Below are 19,143 nucleotides of genomic sequence, written 5' to 3'. Positions count from 1 at the left end.
TAGCATAAGACAAACATTTCAAATCAAGAGGAAGAGAGTGGATTCCTCAGCAAATAGTGTGGAACAACTACTTATCTAGAGAAAAAAAATAAAGATGAATCCCACGTGTGAAAAGACACAGGTACATGGATATTTATCTCAATATTGTTTTTATTGATGAAAAGTGAAAAAACATTAATATCCATCCTAGGGGACTAATTAAATTAATCACTATGAACTACAGTATGGTCTTTAAAAAGAATGCAACAGGTGTAGTTTTACTAATATGGAATAATATCCAAACCTATCATTATTAAGTGACAAAAAAGGCAAGGTACAAATATATATGCAAAAATACATATGGAGAGAAGATAAATTTTGTTATATATATTTAATAATTTATATCTATAACATGTCATAGTACAAATGTAAGCACTTATAAGATAGAATGACAATATTAATTTCACATGCAGACAATTGTCACAGATGTATTCACATATCCAGGAGATATTTATTGAGAGCCTACTGTCTGCCAGACACTGAGAATATAATTGTTAACAGAAATGACAAGTTCTCTATCTCGTGGAATTTAGTCTGAGGAGAGACAGATCATAAATAAATAAGTGAATAAATAAACAAGATAATTTCAGATGTTGCTAAGTGCTAAAAGGAGTCCAGCCAGCCAATATTACAAAGTAGGAGCCTCAGAGAAGAGATGGTTAGATCTGGCATCAGGTTTTTAAAATATTTTCATCTGTACCCAAACTAGAAGGTGGGGAATGGGCTACAGTGTTTACCGGTCCTCATCCTCCTACTCCTCCAACCTTGAGTGTCTCTGATCCAGCCATCACCAGAGCAAATGTTCCATGTGTTACAGGACCCACAGATTGGCAGGAGAAACTACAAAATAATGACACACTAGTGTCCCAAAGAAAGGGGGTTGTTCCCCGGGGCCCTGACCCCAAGCCAGTCCCTCGGTCCCCCTGCCCTCACCGTTGTTAATTTCCATACTCTTGGTTCCCAAGACAAGCCTCCAGCACACTGGCAGAGAACCTACAGTTCTAATTAATAAGCATTTTCCACTTTCTCCGCAGTTGTCTGAAAATACAAAAACCTCCTAGGGTGTTCAATTTATACTCCTGAAATAGTTTCCTTGTCTCCTTAGAAGGGTACAACTCAATCTCATTTTGGAAGAGTACTCTTTCCTGCTTAAGCCACCTCTATATAAACTCTAGTGACAATGATTTGTACAAATGGTTTTGGTAGAAATAAATAAAGTCTTATCAAATGTACTCATTAGAAATCCTTTTTATGCCAAAGATGATTCTAAAATACTTTATATACCTTCTCATTGCTTTTATGAGAGCTATATTTTTTAAAAAAAACAAACCTCTCCTTACTTCTGAGCCTGCAAATACCTCGAAGTGTAGTTGCATTTTGTGTCTAAAATGTGACAGAAGCCTTTTTATGGCACACTGTATACCTTCACATACACAAGAAAATATCTGGAGTTGTTCCTATGGGGTTTCTTCCCCTACAATATTTAGCCTAGGTGATATAAAAATAACCATTCTAGTTCAACATGCCCAGAATTGATCTTCCAAAGAAAATATTAAAATGACTCTAAACTCATTAAGAAACTCAAAGATAAACAGAAACAGCTGCTAAATGTCTCACAAGCCAGTCTGAGATTCATTTCAATTATCCAACAAAAGGTACCTCAGGTGAAACAGAGCATTTTCAAGTTAAATTTTATGTCCATTGGATAGAAGCCTGGCAAGTCTAAATTCCTTCCAGTTGTTACTTCCTTTATGTCTGATGGCACTTTCCTAATTCCCTATTTAATTTTATTTTAGCTTTTATAGATAGCTGTAAAGAGAGCGGGATATAACAATTTACACAGCATTCGGTACCTGTGTTCAGGTCAATTTAACTTCCTATTGAAATCTTTTTCTAACATAGAAATTTTTAAGAATTTTTGTATTTTTCTGGTTGCCATTTTCCCTAACAAGAAAAATGAAATACAATCTAATGACTCTAATGCAAGTCAGTTTACACCCCCGCAAAAGCTCAAGAGATATATGTTTAGAAAGTTACCTAAAAAGCTCCATACAATTCTCAAGCCTGTCACCCAAATCCCAATGACAGTACTATACAGAGCATGGGAGTATATGCACGCATCAACTTTAGAGGTATAAGGATTTGATTTTTACACTTTACATCAAGGTCAGCAACCTACAACACACCAGGACCCTGTAAGCTGACCCCACAACTCCCTCCCTCTCTTCAAACTGTGAGAGGACAGTTGAGAATACAATCCCTACCTCATCGCCACACATTCAGACTTGCATGTCGCCATAAGCCTGACCCCCCCTCACACAGGTCAACATGTGGATACATGACAACCATCCCCTGGAGCCCACACATACCAGAAGAATAAAGCTGGTCCCCTAGGGTAATATTAACACATGACCACTATTCTTGAGCACCTATTATGTGCCAAGGGTGCTCTGTGATTATTCAATCAAGTCCTTACAGCCATCTCCTGAAGCAGACACATTAGCCCAACTTTACAGAAGATGAAAGTGAGACTCAGGAAAAGGTAGGAACCTGCCCAGTTCAAGACCTACTGCCAAATGTTCTTTGCTCTGTCCTGAATCATGAAAGCATGTCAACTTCTCAAGATAAAAAAAATCACGTAAATGCCATTATGAACCTTTAAGTGTGCTCACATTTTTTATTCTGATGACATTTCTTCATTTTGAATGTTTCCCCTCAGATTTCAACACTTATCAACTGAAGCTTAGAAAACCGCTTGCTTTTCCAAAGTTTCCAACGTAATGGTCTTCATCTGAGTAGCTTTGGAATGATGTGCTTGACACCCCCAGACACTCAAACCCTGGCTGTTCAGAGAGTTTTTTTTATAGTTTTATTGAAGTAGAGTTGATTTACAGTGTTGTGTTAGTTTCAGGTGTACAGCAAAGTGATTCAGTTATACATGTACATATATTCATTCTTTTTCAGATTCTTTTCCCATATAGGTTATTACAGAGTACTGAGTAGAGCTCTCTGTGTTATACAGTAGGTCCTTGTTGATTATCTATTTTATATATAGTAGTGTGTATCTGTTAATCCCAAGCTCCTAATTTATCTCTCTCCACCCCCCATGTTTCCCTTTGGTAACCATAAGTTTGTTTTCAAAATCTGGGAGTCTGTTTCTGTTTTGTAAATATTGGGTTGGCCAAAAAGTTCGTTCGGGTTTTTCCATAACATCTTACAGAAGACCCGAACGAACTTTTTGGCCAACCCCGTAAGTTCATTTATATCATCTTTTAAAATTAGATTCCATATATGAATGATATCATATGATATTTGTCTGACTTACTTCACTTAGTACGATAATCTCTAAATCTATCAAGAGAGAGCTTTCTTAATGTGGATTCTTTGGTTTACTAGAAGACAGAAACCCAATTCCGACTAACTTAGAGGAAAGGGGAAATTGGACAGGACACTCAAGTAAACAAACTGTGAAAAAGTCAAGGAAATGAGTGAGCCTCTGGGAGGCTGCCAGGACCCTTTCCCTGAGCACCTGGCCTCTGCCGCTCTCTGAAGAATGCTCCTTCCACCCCTCAGGGATGGCCACTAGAAGCTCTCAGGCTTTCATTCTCTACTTCGCCACCAGAGGGGTAATTCCAATTTCACGAAATCCCAAGGAAGGATTTCAGTTAGTGTGACCTGAGTCCAGTTCCCACCCCGCCACTCGGAAGGTAGGATGATTGACAGCCTGACTCAGGGGTGAAGGAGGAGCACATGTTTGGGTATTTCCCTAAAGGAAAGAAGTTGTTCCACTACAGAAAGCCAATTTTAAAGAGTTTTTAAAGAACTTTCATTTCTTTTTAGCAGATGGTGAAGCCAGAAATTTTAAGCAATAGACTTAAAATCTGGAGGCACATAGAAGTAATAGTAAAAAGCAAACACTTTGCTTCTACTGTATCTTCTAAGCTATAGAATAATGAGTTAAGGGAAATGAGGGATTGTGTCCTTAAACCATAGTATTTTTACCTAAAGAAGCACTCTTAAGATGTTCCAATCCATTCTTTCCTCCCCAAGAATTAATGTTTCAAATAAACCAAAAAGGGATATATGTTTTTATGTCCCACCCCAATCACTGTTTTTAAGAGCATAGTGTTACTGCAAATATAAACGTCACGTCTTAAAAATAGGATCTTCTGAACAACGTACCCTCTGAAACCCTGCCATCCCCACCCAGACCTCTTGAAGCTCATTAAATGCAAGATAGTTTGGGCACGATTTGTTTATACCGACATAACAGAGCATTTCTTACTTTGAAATAATCTTAAGCAGATGGCTCAAAAATAAGAGCTTTCCCCTTGAGAGTAGAAACCAACATATCCTCAGTAAAGACTGCAGATATGTTTTCCAGTTTGTGCTTTTATTATGTTCCTATCAACAAATAGAAAAGGAGAGTCGGGCAAGGTCAAAATAAGCTGTTCTTTTTTTCTCTTAATCTCAAAGAATAACCTCAAAACCCAGGTTTCTAAGAATAAAGCAAAGCAATGGTGCGCATGTGCCTTTCCATTGTTATCTTTTTTAGATCAGATCAGGTCAAGAAGTGCAGTTTTTATTACATCCAGCCTAGAAAACTAGTTTAATGACAGACACGGCCCTTGGCAATATCTACACACTAAAGCTTTTTAGGTTAACAAGTAATATTTTAATTTCTAGATAGATGGTACAAAGTGGTTGATTGTCTAGTCTTAAGAAGTTTTTCAAACATAACCCATCCAAGTCACACCATACACTTAGAAAGTTGTTTCCCAGCCCCGGAAATTTAATTTCTTATTTATATATGCTCTGTACTTTTATCATCAATCACTTCTTTATACTAAACCAGTTACAAATGAAAATAAGCTCAAGATAGCTTATCCCCTTGAAACTTGTATTTGAATATACTAGAGAGCATAGCTTTTATTGGCAGCTAAATGGAGGATTATCATTAAATAACTGAATTGTTTGGAATTAACCTTACTTTATATCAATAAATGAGTAGTTCATTCATTTATTCAACAAATACTTACAGGGCACCAACTGTGTGTCAGGCACTGTCCTAGGTGCTTAAGATACATCTCTCAATAAAACACACAAAGATACTTGCCATGGTTAGGGAGAGAGGCCGATAAATAATAAACATAATGAATCACTTTGTCATACAACTGAAATTAACACAACATTGTTAATCAACTATACTCCAATATATCAATAAAATGAAAAGTTTAAAAAAAATAAAGAAAGAAACATAATTAATAAGTGAGTGAGAAGGTGTTAAGTGCTGTAGAACAGAAGCAGAGTGGGGTGAGGAGGGCTGACAGTGTGCGGTAAGAGGGTGTTTGGGGCCAGAGGGTTTGGAGCTAAGACTTGAAAGACATGATGAGCTAGCCATGGGGAGTTTGGGGAGAACATTCCAGACAGAGGGACCAGCCAGCACAAACGCTCTAAGATGGAAGGGTGTCTGGCATGTCGGAGGAACAGAAAAGAGGCCAGAACTGCTACAGCAGAGGGAGGGAGGGACAGATGAGGAGGAGGGAAGATTAGAGGGAGAGCAGCCTTTGGAACCGAATGCACTAATACATTTTTTTTTCTTAAATTTAGGTCACCATTTCCATGTAGTATATTATGCTTCGTCTTATACTTGATAATGTTCCCTTATTAACCTCCTGACAACCAATTTCTTACTGAAACTAATTCATATTCCATATGACTGCTGTAATTGTATGATTCCATTCAACTGAACATTCTCTGTGCCGAAACACCAGTTTGTGGCTGATGTTGAAAAGTGATTTAAAAAGAAGGCAAACATTCAATTATTCATTCAGTTTGAACTACATGAAAAAAACACACTGTGCTCATTCATGGGTAAAATAACACTGCTTTAAAATATTTATGTTGTCAAAAGAAGACATGTTATTTGTAAATCTAAAATGTTTCTCCAAGAATTAGATACTTAAGTATGACAATGCCATAATATTTTTAAAGAATATCATCACATCATGCTACCAGGAAATGTCTTTTAAAAATATAAACCACTGCAGGGGACACGGGTTCGAGCCCTGGTCTGGGAGAACCCTACATGCCGCGGAGCAGCTGGGCCAGTGAGCCACAACTAGAGAAAGCCCTCGCACAGAAAGAAAGACCCAACACAGTAAAAATATAAACCACATCTTTCAGAACAAATATAGGATTTGAGAAATGCCACAACAGTTGTGCTTTCCTGAAGAAAGCATATACCCACACTGTTACCCAAACATACCACCCTAGTGAGTCAGGATATGCATCCCTCTACTGAAACAGACATTGCTATTGAAGACTGAAAAAAATAAAGAAGTATGTGGTGATATCCATGGTATAAAATAAAAAACAACTCTACTTATCTTTGATAAAGGAGGCAAGAATATACAATGGAGAAAAGACAGCCTCTTCAGTAAGTGGTGCTAGGTAAACTGGACAGCTACATGTAAAAGGATGAAATTAGAACATTCCCTAACACCATACACAAAGATAAACTCAAAATGGATTAGAGACCTAAATCTAAGGCCAGACACTATAAAACTCTTAGAGGAAAACATAGGCAGAACACTCTATGACATAAATAACAGCAAGATCCTTTTGGACCCACCTCCTAGAGAAATGGAAATAAAAACAAAAATAAACAAATGGGACCTAATGAAACATCAAAGCTTTTGCACAGCAAAGGAAACCATAAAGAAGACAACCCTCAGAATGGGAGAAAATATTTGCAAATGAAGCAACTGACAAAGAAATAATCTGTAAAATATACAAGCAGCTCATGCAGCTCCATATCAAAAAAACAAACAACCCAATCCAAACATGGGCAGAAGACCTAAATAGACATTTCTCCAAAGAAGATATACAAATTGCCAACAAACACACGAAAGGATGCTCAACATCACTAATCATCAGAGAAATGCAAATCAAAACTACAATGAGGTATCACCTCACACTGGTCATAATGGCCGTCATCAAAAAGTCTACAAACAATAAATGCTGGAGAGGGTGTGGAGAAAAGGGAACCCTCTTGCACTGTTGGTGGGAATGTAAATTGATACAGCCACTATGCAGAACAGTTTGGAGGTTCCTTAAAAAAACTAAAAATAGAACTACCATATGACCCAGCAATCCCACTACTGGGCATATACCCTGAGAAAACTATAATTCAAAAACAGTCATGTACCACAATGTTCATTGCAGCCCTATTTACAATAGCCAGGACATGGAAACAACCTAAGTGTCCATCGGCAGATAAATGGATAAAGAAGATGTGGCACATATATACAATGGAATATTACTCAGCCATAAAAAGAAACGAAATTGAGTTATTTGTAGTGAGGTAGATGGACCTAGAGTCTGTCATACAGAGTGAAGTAAGTCAGAAAGAGAAAGACAAATACTGTATGCTAACACATATATATGGAATCTAAGAAAAAAATGTCATGAAGAACCTAGGGGCAGAACAGTAATAAAGACACAGACCTACTAGAGAATGGACTTGAGGATACGGGGAGGGGGAAGGGTATGCTGGGACGAAGTGGGAGAGTGGCATGGACATATATACACTACCAAATGTAAAATAGCTAGCTAGTGGGAAGCAGCCACATAGCACAGGGAGATCAGCTTGGTGCTTTGTGGCCACATAGAGGGGTGGGATAGGGAGGGTAGGAGGGAGACGTAAGAGGGAGGGGATAAGGGGATATATGTATACGTATAGCTGATTCACTTTGTTATGCAGCAGAAACTAACACACCATTGTAAAGCAATTATACTCCAATAAAGATGTTAAAAAAAAAAAAAACTCTGAAAGTAGAGACAATCGAGTTGGTGTGTTTATGGTGAAAGCAAGTTGGCCCTGAGGTCATAAGAAGCAGGACTAAATGGAGAAGGTCTTAGGGCACCTATACAAGTAGGAGTATAAGCATAATTGAATGAGATGATCATACTCAACAAGTATTTATTATCTAAACATGAAGCGAATCATTACACACATGCAAATAAGTCACTTGATTCCAGTTGTCATAAGCACTGTCTCTACTAGAAAGAAAGTTCCATGCGTTCAGAACTTTGAATCTCCAACAGTGAATGATGCCTGGCATACAGCAAGTGCTCACTACCCTGTTTGTTGACTTGATTCATGAATTACCTGAAAAGAGAAGTATGGGATGGAAAGAGAGTATAAAACAGGAGTCCTAACAAATCTAGGTGAAATCTGGAAAATAAATAGGAAACATCAGTCAAGGGGTAGGAAAGACGACGGGGAGAATTTCTTTAGAGAGAAAAATTTACAGCAGCAAGCCCTGAGGAGGGGAACTTGGTCCTTTCTAGAGAATCAAAAATAGACCAGATGGGGGAGGAAGGGGAGGGGAAGAAAGGAGAGAGTGACTGAGGGACAATTAAGCAAAGACGAGATAATGCAAGGCTTCAGAATCTTTATGCAGGAGCAATAGAAAACCACCGAAGGATTTTAAATGGAAGCATGATAGACTCAGATTCATGTTTTTAAGTGATCACAGTGGCAATATGGAGAAAAAAAATAAATTCTAGGATTCCTTTTTAACTGATGTTAGCATTTTTTTTAAAATCTGGACAGACATTTTCTGAACTGGACTTAGCTATAAAGAAAAATTTCTGAGGGGGAGAATTTTAAGAATTCGGAGTAGGTTACCGATAGAAGGCATAACATTTGCTTCATTGGCGATGGCAGTGGGCAGAATTCTAAGCTGCCCCTCTCCCCTGGTTTCCTCCTACACTTAAGTTATATTCCAGGGCAAAAAAGTCATGGCAAATGTAATTTCTAGTCAGTTCACGCTAAGCTAGGACGATGACCCTGGTGGGCCTAAACTAATCACAGGGGCCCCTTGATTGATTGATTGATTGATTGATTGAGACTCAATAAATTAATATATTTATTGAGTGAATACTCTTACAGAAACTGTACTACTGCCTTTAAATCTATTTTGCTCAGTTAATTCTCACAACTCAGTCAAGTCTTTTTTTTTTTTCCCAGCTAAGCTAGACCATGCTCTCTTTTTTTTTTTAAATTTTTATTGGAGTGTAGTTGCTTTACAACATAGGAGCCCCTGTAAAGCAGGGAGTTTTCCCCAGCAGGGAGCACAAGAAGTCAGGGAGATTTAAAGCCTGAGAAGGGTTCTATGTGAGGGCGGTTAGCCGTGGCTAAGATGGAGAGTTCCTGGGAAAAGGAACTGAGAATGGCTCTGGGAGCAACCCTGGGCATCCCCAGCAAGGAAACGGGCCCCGGTCCCACAGCTGTCAGGAACTAAATGAGCCTGAAGGCAGGTTCTTCCCCGGAGGCTCCAGATAAGCGTTCAGTCCAGCCACCACCTGGATTTCAGCCTCATGAGACGCCAGGCAGGGGACCCCACGGAGCCCACATGACCTCTGACCCACAGAAACGGGAGATCATAAATAACTGTATGATGTTTGAAGCCACCAAGTTCTGGTAATTTGTTATACACCCATAGAAAGATCTTTAAAAACTGTATTACAGTGACCCTCCAAAGAGAATTAGAATTTCATTTTTGTGTGTCTGTTTGGTCGTTTTTTTGCCCTACCTTGGAAAGGAAGGCAACGAGGAATTATTTAACTTTCTATTATGGCTCCTTTGTCACCATCCCCTTGCCCCGCAAAGAGGGATTGGCCACCTCGCCAAATGATGAGAGAAATGTGGTCCCCTTTTCATGAAAAATACACGCCTGGGCCAACCAATCACTCTCTCCCAGCTGCAGATGGTAGGAAAGCTTCTCTGCCTTGACACTTGCCTACCTCTGACATTTGATTACACACAGGACTCCTGAACATTCTCTGCCCTCCGGTTTTCCACCCCTGCATCTATTGTCTAATTACTTTCAAATTATCTCTCTTTAAAATGCACAACTGGGACTTCCCTGGTGGTGCAGTGGTTGGGAATCCACCTGCCAATGCAGGGCACACGGGTTCGAGCCCTGGTCCGGGAAGATCCCACATGTCACAGAGCAACTAAGCCCGTGCAACACAATTACTGAGCCTGCGTGCCACAACTACTGAGCCCGTGAGCCACAACTACTGAAGCCCATGCACCTAGAGCCCATGCTCCACAACAAGAGAAGCCACCGCCATGAGAAGGCCGCGCACCTCAACCTAGAGTAGCCCCCTTGTGCCGCAACTAGAGAAACCCCGTGCACAGCAACGAAGACCCAACGCAGACAAAAATAAATAAATAAATAAATTTATAAATTAAAAAATAAAATAAAATGCACAGTTAATAAAAGGAAATAATCTCACAAATATTCAGGCTGTTTGATCCAATTTTTCAATAAAGTTTTTGATAAAATTAAAATTGTACTTAAAAAATTCACTGTATTTGATTTAAAATGTCAGAAGAGACTGAAAATAGAACCAAACAAAACAGGGTTCTTAGAGTGGACCAACTGCTGTAATAATCCCCACATCTTGGTAACTTAGCAGCAGTCATGCAGCTGCTACACTTCAGCCCTGGGAGAGGAGGAAGCTGTGTGCCCTGCTCCACCCCGGTTTCCAGACACTCAGGCCCCCTCTGCCTAGTGACTCCACCACCCTCTAGGGGCTCAGAGGCCTCCTCTGGATCTTCTGCAATTCATCAGGCTCTGAGGGAAAAGAGAATCCTGAAGGGGAGAAAGGAAGTCCCCGCTTACTGACTTGAGCCCAGAGGTGATGCACATCTCTTCTGTCCACATTCCACTGGCAAGAAATAAAGCCCCTTCTGAATACCAAGGAGCTGGGGATTATAGCCTGGCAGTAAGCCCAGGAAGAAGTGAGCATGGAAATTTGTACATCCTGGACTGTATCTCCCACAATAGGATGAGATTAAATCTGTGGGTGACCTGTAAATTTTTATCACGTGTTAGAGTTCACCTCCACCATGGATTTGGAAGTATGTAGTCCAGTTATTACTGCCTGACGAGGCACCCCAAAATCTACAGCATAAAACAAGCATTGTATCAAATTCATGGATTCTATGGGTCCCAAATTCAGAAAAGGTACAAAGGAGAGAGCTCATTTCTGCTGCATGGTATCTGGGGTCACAGCTAGAGGCTGAAATCATTTAGAGGAATCTTCATCTACTTGCCCAGCAGTTGATGTTGGGTGTTGGTGAAAACAGCTGAGGCTGTCGACCCGAGCGCCTACACGTGACCTTTCATGTGGCCCAAACTTTCTACAGTGGGGTCTCCTCAAGGTGTCAGATTTCTTACATGGCAGCTCAAATTTGCATAAACGAGTGCCCCAGTGGACAGGCAGAAGCTATGCCTTTCATGACCTCAGTCACTTCTGTTGTCCTCTACAGGTCTAAGAATTCACAAGCACACCCAAATTCAAGGACAGGGGACATAGTCCCACATCTCAGTGGGGGGTACCAAGGTCACATTGTAGAGAGGCATGTGCAATGGGAGATATTGTGGTGTCTAAGTTGGGAAAAATGCAACCTCCCATATTTATTATCTTAGAATCCCTGAATTTCAGTGTTTGAAAGGATTATGTATCTTATAGAATAGGGACCAGTGAACTATGACCCACTGCCTATCTATGTCAACAAAGTTTTACTGAAATACAGTCTTGTCTCTTCTTAGCAAAGTTTCATAGTTGCAAGACCATATAACCCACAAAGCCTGACGTATTTACTATCTGGCCCTTTACGACAAAGTTTGCTGACTCTGTAGATAAACTCTTGACTTAGGTGGGCACTGGAGTTAGAACACTAGGACGCATATCTCTGTTCTGGATGTGGCCAATTCTGCAGCTTTGGACAAGTTAGCCTGTAGGCTGCCACATTCCTACCTATATAACTGGGGAAATAGTAAAGTCTGTCATTGAGTTGTGGGCATTAAATGAAAAAGAGCACAGTAAGCATTCATAAATGCTCACTCTTATTATTAGAATTACCTAAAATATCAGCTAGATCAACTATCCACCAGAGTTACATTCTTGTCTACAAAATGTCATCGACTGTGGATTTCAACACACCTAGCAATACAGGAAGCCCATTTCATCTTTAACCAAGCTGCCTATTACAAAGTTCCTCCTTCCACTGAGTTGCAATCTGTCTCTTTATAGCTCTATCCTATTAATCCTAGTCCTAGCTCCTTTGGGTTCTACGAACATCACTACCAAATGTTAGGTTCTTCAGATATTCGAAAAGCACTTCTCTGAATTTTATCTTATCGAGACTACGAATCTCCATTCTTCCAACTGTTTTTTTCTAAGACACAGTATGCATCCCTTCCCCATGTTGGTAATTCTCTTTACAAGGGAATATAAAGCATTTTCTCAGAAATTAGCATAAGACTTCAGGTAGATAGATCAAGACCTTTAATCCCTAAACTCTCCATATTTTGCTGGTGATGTGTTTTGTGCTACTCAGTCTTTTTCTACCTTCTCCTGCTCTGGAAGAGTTGATTTTTGCAGGTCTGGGGACAGGTCCTTACATTTACCCTTTTTATGTTTAATCTTATAGAGCTCCAGCCTCTAGGGATCTTTCCAGATGACGGTACTGTAGTTTAGAATGTTCTCTGCCCCTCCCAGCTTTACATGATCTATGCATAGTTCTGATGACTTGATCTAAAGCCAAGTTGAAATTGATACCATGAGTAGTCCTGAACTCTCAGGAGTTAGAGCCACTGAGTATTGTTTTCATAATCCATTTGCCATCCCCTTGGGATTCCATTCGTCACTGTTTGTTCACTAGTCTTACTTAGGGTGCCATTCCTCCTAGTGAAAGAAGATGGAAGCAAATGTAAGTTAAGACATAAACATTCCTCTTTCTCTCTTCCAATATTTCACTTTAAAATAAGCTGTGTATCTGCATCAGTCAGGGTTCTCCAGAGAAACAGAACCAACAGGGTACATATATGAAGAGAGATTTATTTAAGGGAATTGGCTCATGAGATTGAGGAAGCTTGGTAAATCCAAAAATCTGCAAGGGAGAACAGCAGGCTGAAGATGCAGGGAAGAGTTGTCTTTCAAGTTCAAAGGCAGGCAGTCTGCTGGCAGAATTCCTTGTTGCTTGAGGCAGGGCAGTCTTTGTTCTCCAAGGGCCTTTAACTGATTGGATAAGTCTACCCACATCATGGAGAGAAACTGCTTTACTCAAAATCCACCAATTTAAATGTTAATCTCATCCAAAAAACATCCTCATGGAAACATCCAGAGTAATGTTTGACCAACTATCTGGACGCTCTGGTGCAGCCTTTGACACATAAAACTAACCATTACAGTATCTAACTCTTTTTTAAAATCATTTTCTTGCAATGAAAATAGCTAAAAATCTAGGATATATGAAGCCTGCATTTATGTTTTGATAATTAGTCCATTTAGAGTAAGCAGCCTGTTGTATAAAACCAGGATTAATGGTTTGAGTGGGCAGTCATGGTAAAATATAACCAATTAATTTTTGCTACTACATATAAGTACAGCATCTTAACCGATACCCTGAGTTTAACATCTCTTGAGTCCACATCACTAACCAATTAATTTCTGTACCTAAGAAAAGATTGGGAGTGGAGAGAAATTAGAATGCAGCTCTGATTCTTAAGGTGAGCTCTACTGAAAGTTTCAGTATCTAGATAAATTATGGATACACCTATGTGGCTTAATTCATTCACCTATTTTAGAAATTCCACTTTTATACTTTACATTTTTAAACTGACACAAATTCTAATGTTATTTCTTCTAATGATTTCACAAGATTGTCAAAACAAATATCTATATAAATAAGATGTCTAAGCATTAAACGCCAGTTTATTATAATAGTTGTGTTAAAATTCTACTAGAATAAAAAATATGTCAGCATGTTATCTATGGAAATTAGATTTACTGAACTAATATTTTGGTTCTATACTCCTATGAATCTAGGTTTTTTTTAAATGTGGTTTGTTTGTTTTTTTCCTTGGTTAGCCATTGATAATAAACAGAAATGATTGATTTAGAGACTTTAAGAGATTTTAAGATTTTGTATGAATCTTACTCATAATTTGGGTTTTTGGTATAAAAGGTACTGTTCTCTTTTATTATACTTTTAATTTCCCCTCTTTAGGTTTGGATGTGTGGAGGAGAAATGTTTGACGTTCCATGTTCTAGAGTTGGTCATATCTACAGGAAGTACGTCCCTTACAAAGTTCCATCTGGGACCAGTCTGGCAAGAGTGAGTAACCAGGGATCAGAAAAAGTGGGTTTGATGTGGTTTTCCATGTGCAAAATGTGAAGCCTCACATGTGGTCTAATCCAACATACAAATCTGATCAACATACAAATCTGATCAACATACAAATCCACGTCTGATCAACATACAAATCCACAGCTTGGCCATTCCATTTGGCAGGCTTTTAATGTAGAGGCTCCTGTGTTTCTCAGAGTTTTATTTCCATTCCTTAAGGAAGTATTCGTTATGATGCTAAGTCTTGTTATTAATTGTATCGAAGCACTTGCACATACATTATATTTATATATTATTATATTTGCATATTATATTTAGTCTTCATCTATACTTTCGGAGCTTAATATTCTTATATTTATTTTGTAGATGAGAAAACTGAGGCTTAGCAAGGTGGCTCTTTCACGTACACGAGTGACAAATAGCAAAGTTGGAGTTTAATCCCAGGTCTTCAGAATGGACCCCTCACAGGGAGTGTAACAGGATAAGTCAGATGGAGAACAGGATGAACGGGATGGGGAGAGGTGTCTCCCATACTCTGCCTTCCTCTCATTCTTAATCAGGGCCAGCTCTGCCTAAAATTTTACCCCATCCTCAAAATTCCAAAACTGGTCAAGTCCAAGATTTTTTTTAAAGATACTGTTTTGAGTAAAACCTTTATCTTAGACCAGATGCAAGGATGCTTTTCTCTTCTGCCTTTTACAATGTTTGGGTGAACGTGGTCATGATACCTTCTGGAAACAATCCTGACAATTCCCGTTTTCTGTGTCCCTTTTTCCATCGTTTGGTCAATTTCAGGCACCACAATCTGTACCTGCTACTGCTAAGACCCCAGATCTAGAAAAAGGGTGTTTCACCACCACCCTCTGCATCATGTTCCCCTAAGAATCTAATCCCAAATGATTCATGTTTGTTCTTTTACTAATAAGGCTTCAATATATAATCAAGTCTTTTACATAAAGTTCAGTAAGCTCACACAACAAGCTTTTAAAAAAATATAAACTAGTTCATCAGGATTCATGAGAGTATCAATCCCACAAAGGCAGAGTTTCTCTCGGAATTATTTGCTACTATTCTCCCGGCACCTAGAACAAGGGTTGGTGTCACTCACCAAGATGTGTTGAAAGAATTAATGAGTCAGGAAAAACTAAGACAAGAAAATGCTGCAGGTCTAAGGTCTTACTAAAACGTAAACATTTTAATGAAGTATAATAAAATTCTCATTTATAGTGAGTCCTTTTGGGGGAAGGAGGATTCTGCCTTATTCCCTTTCCGAGATTATTTGTCAATGATGTCCGTTTTCTTTGTTTTCTTAGGCACACCATAATCTCTCTTACAGCAGTTTGAGTTAATAGTAATGAAGTTACATTACATACACCTTGAAGGGAGGTAGTCACATTACTCCTCCTTCCACAAAAGATTAATCAGATGTTAATAACATACTCCATTAAGTTGTTAGAGAAACATATTATTTGAAGAAAAGAAACCAATCACAAAAATCACAAAGTGATTAAAGAGCTGCATTGTGGGTAAGGAAATATGATTTAATTTAGGCATAAGACTTAATACATATGGATCTGAAAACTCATGAACTCCCAAAAAGGGAAATGACTGAACAGTTTTGAGCACATACCATAAATCAGCTGTGTGGATATCATAAGCAGTAGCAGTTTAAAATGTCCCAAAGATAATGATGGTCCATCGTTTGTCCATTTCACTCACTCATACGCTCCACGCTTGTGTCCCAAACGGAATCTTTTATCTGCAAGATGGGTGGTGGGTGTGCTTGGTTTGCAGCCAAAAGTAGAGTCTAGAAGCTGGGGCGTGGGAGGGAGTTGTGCGGATCTTCAAAAAATAACTCTGTTCATATACTTCAAAGAAAGAAATTAAGTCCTTCTTCAAAGACTGTCAACTATAGGGAAACGGGCTGGCACATAAAATTTCCAGCAAAGAGTGAGGGTTTATTCAAGTGAAAAAAAGTCCATAATTCTGAATTTTAATCTTTTCCACTTAAATTTTACTTGAGGGCTCCTTTTTATTTTTTTTCTAAACTGCTAGAGCAATCAGAAAGTCATAAATATTGAGGCTCAGCTGTCACTCTAAGAAACATTTTATGATTTAAATAAAAAAGCGTATTAAAATGAAAAACCATTCTGATATTTTTTGAGAGAATCTCAACTACCTGCTACACCCTGCATTATCACTGAATCATCAAAAATGAGGAGACTTTACAGATGCTCATATGCAGGGCCAGGTCCATACAATAGGGAGTTCATCCTTCCAGCCTTGCAGGAAACGGAGAGAAAGATGGAGAAAACTCCACAGGCTTATTTTCTTATCACAAAGCTCACTTAATTCTTCAGAAATGTGCACCCTTCTTTTATGTACCTATGTAAATAGAGGACTCCAGCTGACTGTCACAACACACACACACACACACACACACGTGTGAATAGCCTGCAGTCCTCTAAATAGCAAACCAGCAGGTATCATAGAAATAAATTCAAATAATTAGCTAGTCAGTGCCTTCTATTTACCTAGCATTACAGTCTGGCTGGAAGAGACAAGATGTCTACACACGAAACCATTAGAGGACAATCCAAGACAGCAAATATGGATAGTTGTTCAAACGTGTTGTAAAGATGTGTGTGGTGGCGGGAAGAGGGGGGGATGGGGTACACTAGCTGCTGAACTGAAAGCGGACCTTCAAGGATACTTCAGTTAGATGAACATGGTTCGCAGAATCGTGGTTGCCAAATTCAGGACCGGTGGACCAGTTCCTGGCCCACTTTTCACCCAGCCTCAGTGAACTAAGAAAAATGAGAATCACAAAGCTAAATCTATTCCATTTAATAACATCTTTTTATGCAGCAATCTTAGGCTTTTTTTCCCTCTTATGACAGTATAAGAGATGGTAGATTTTTATTAATGCCCTTATTTGGCAAGAATAAAAATTAGCCTCCCTGTGTCAATTCCCACAAAATGCAAAATTCTGGGACACTGTGCCCTACAATTCAGCTTCATCAGGGAATCAGAGTGTCTACGTGTCATGAGTAAAACCAAAGGTTTTACCAGTTAGCTCGGGGTCCAATGTCAGTACACCGGGCACAGCTGTGATACCTTCTCACCAGGAGCAAATGGCCAGTCCCTGAGGGAAGGGCTGCCCACCCCTAGTGCTGCAGGGGGACCAGAAAGTCCCCAGGGCCGAGGGGACGTGACATCCCCTCCTGGGGATGGCACTGACTGTCCTTTACACAGAGGCATGAACAGCCAAGTGGCTGAGTGGCAGAGGGGGGAGACCCTCGGTGGAGACCCCCCGAGGAGACCCTTCACTGCGACAGGCTGTGTCATGAGCCACGCACTCTGCAGAAGCCATTTCGGGCACCTCAGACTTCCCTGTGAACGCCAGTGTGTTTGGGGCAATCATTTCGTTGGACCTGAGACCGGTGACATAACAGAGGCACAGAATAGCCACCCCACGGCTAAACACACCAGCTGATGCAGCACGATGTGGTCCCCTAGGAACACGTGGCCGGGGCGTGTCCCCAGGAGGGCTCCTTGCAGAGCAGGGCAGCCCTGCAGACTGTGGGTGGGGTCCTGCACAGGAGACAAAGCAGGTCCCGATCCTCACCCTGAGTCTGTAAGGGATGCCCAAACTGGGTGATTGTATCCTTCTGTGTTTTGCCATTGACGTAAGATCAATAACTGTTCTTTTTAAAATTTCATCTTGCATGTCATGGCAAACACTGTCCAAATTTCAGGATAAGAGCTATAAAGCCAAAGTCAAATCCCCATAATAATGGATTGGTAAAGGGGATGGAGATGAAACGTCCCACGAGCAGAGCTGGGACTGTGTCTGTCCAATGCTCGCAACAAACGGGAGTGGCTGGGAGTCCTGGGGGAGCCCCAGCAGGAGCAGAGGGCCAGGTAGGAACGAGCAAGCACAGAGAGTGACAAAGGATTGCATTGGGGCTGCCGAAGTTGAACTGGGACAGTGCAGTGGAGCCAGAGTGCAGACCAGGGTGTATACCTTTCCCTTACCGACTGCAGGGAAGAACTCGGGGGGGTTGAACAGGAAGTGCCAGGGTACAAATAGAAGGGGTAAAATGGAAAGGTCAACCAACAGGTAAATATTAAAGGAGAGAAAGACTAAAGAAAGTAACATTTTGAATGCAAGAAGCATCTGTAAAGAAAACTTCCTGGGAGATTTTCATTGATTTGCCACCCTGTGCAAGAATAGAGAGGTCAGACGTGACTGCAAAGTTTTCATCGCCACATCTGAGACACAAAGGTACAGATACAGGGACGAGAGGAAGGGACGGATGCTGAGGCTGGATTTAGATAAGCTGGGTCATAAGCGACCGTTGCACATAGGCTCGGGGAGAGCCAGACCTGGAAGACGTGCATGGACTTCCCGTCCAGAATTCTGAGAGTCCACAAAAACCAGATTTTGCCAGATTTTCTTTACTAATCAATTTTCATTTTTGAAAAAAAAAATCCCATGCCAGGCACTGTGCTAGGCCCTGGAAGTATAAATGCTGAACAAGTGAAGCACAGATCTTAACTTCTCATAACTAACAGCGCCAACCGTGACAGTAAATCCACGCAGTCCCACAATCTGTATATGACAATCAGAATGTCATGAGGGTGAGAAGAGTTAAGTAAAAACCATCAGACTCACTATGGAATGAGATCTGTATCTTACCTAGTTTACTTATAAACTTTTGTACAGAGATTATAACGGTATGGTTGGCATTATGATTTAACAGAAGAGAAAGCAGGTCTCCTGAATAATATACAGCATAATTTCATATATATAGTGATATATGTTCTAGGTTAACAAATGATATTTAATGATCCTATAGGCTACACTGTGATCCACATGCACGTTA

At 39.9% G+C, this 19,143-nt stretch overlaps 1 protein-coding gene across 1 annotated transcript in view; it reads left to right on the top strand.

The window, feature by feature from the left end:
- Positions 1–19,143, top strand: part of GALNTL6 (polypeptide N-acetylgalactosaminyltransferase like 6) — a gene marked incomplete at both ends in the record, with an annotated part of 1,083,563 nt that overhangs the window by 989,136 nt on the left and 75,284 nt on the right. The window contains one exon of the mRNA XM_081237627.1: positions 14,135–14,242. Within this exon, the coding sequence (XP_081093753.1) occupies positions 14,135–14,242 (108 nt within the window). The remainder of the gene's footprint in view (positions 1–14,134; positions 14,243–19,143) is intronic.

The sequence above is a fragment of the Mesoplodon bidens genome (genome assembly GCF_964165515.1).
Source record: "Mesoplodon bidens genome assembly, chromosome: 6".
Classification (NCBI taxonomy): Eukaryota; Metazoa; Chordata; class Mammalia; order Artiodactyla; family Ziphiidae; genus Mesoplodon; species Mesoplodon bidens.
The sequence above is the reverse complement of the archived record's forward strand: the minus strand, read 5'-3'. Positions and strand labels throughout refer to the sequence as shown.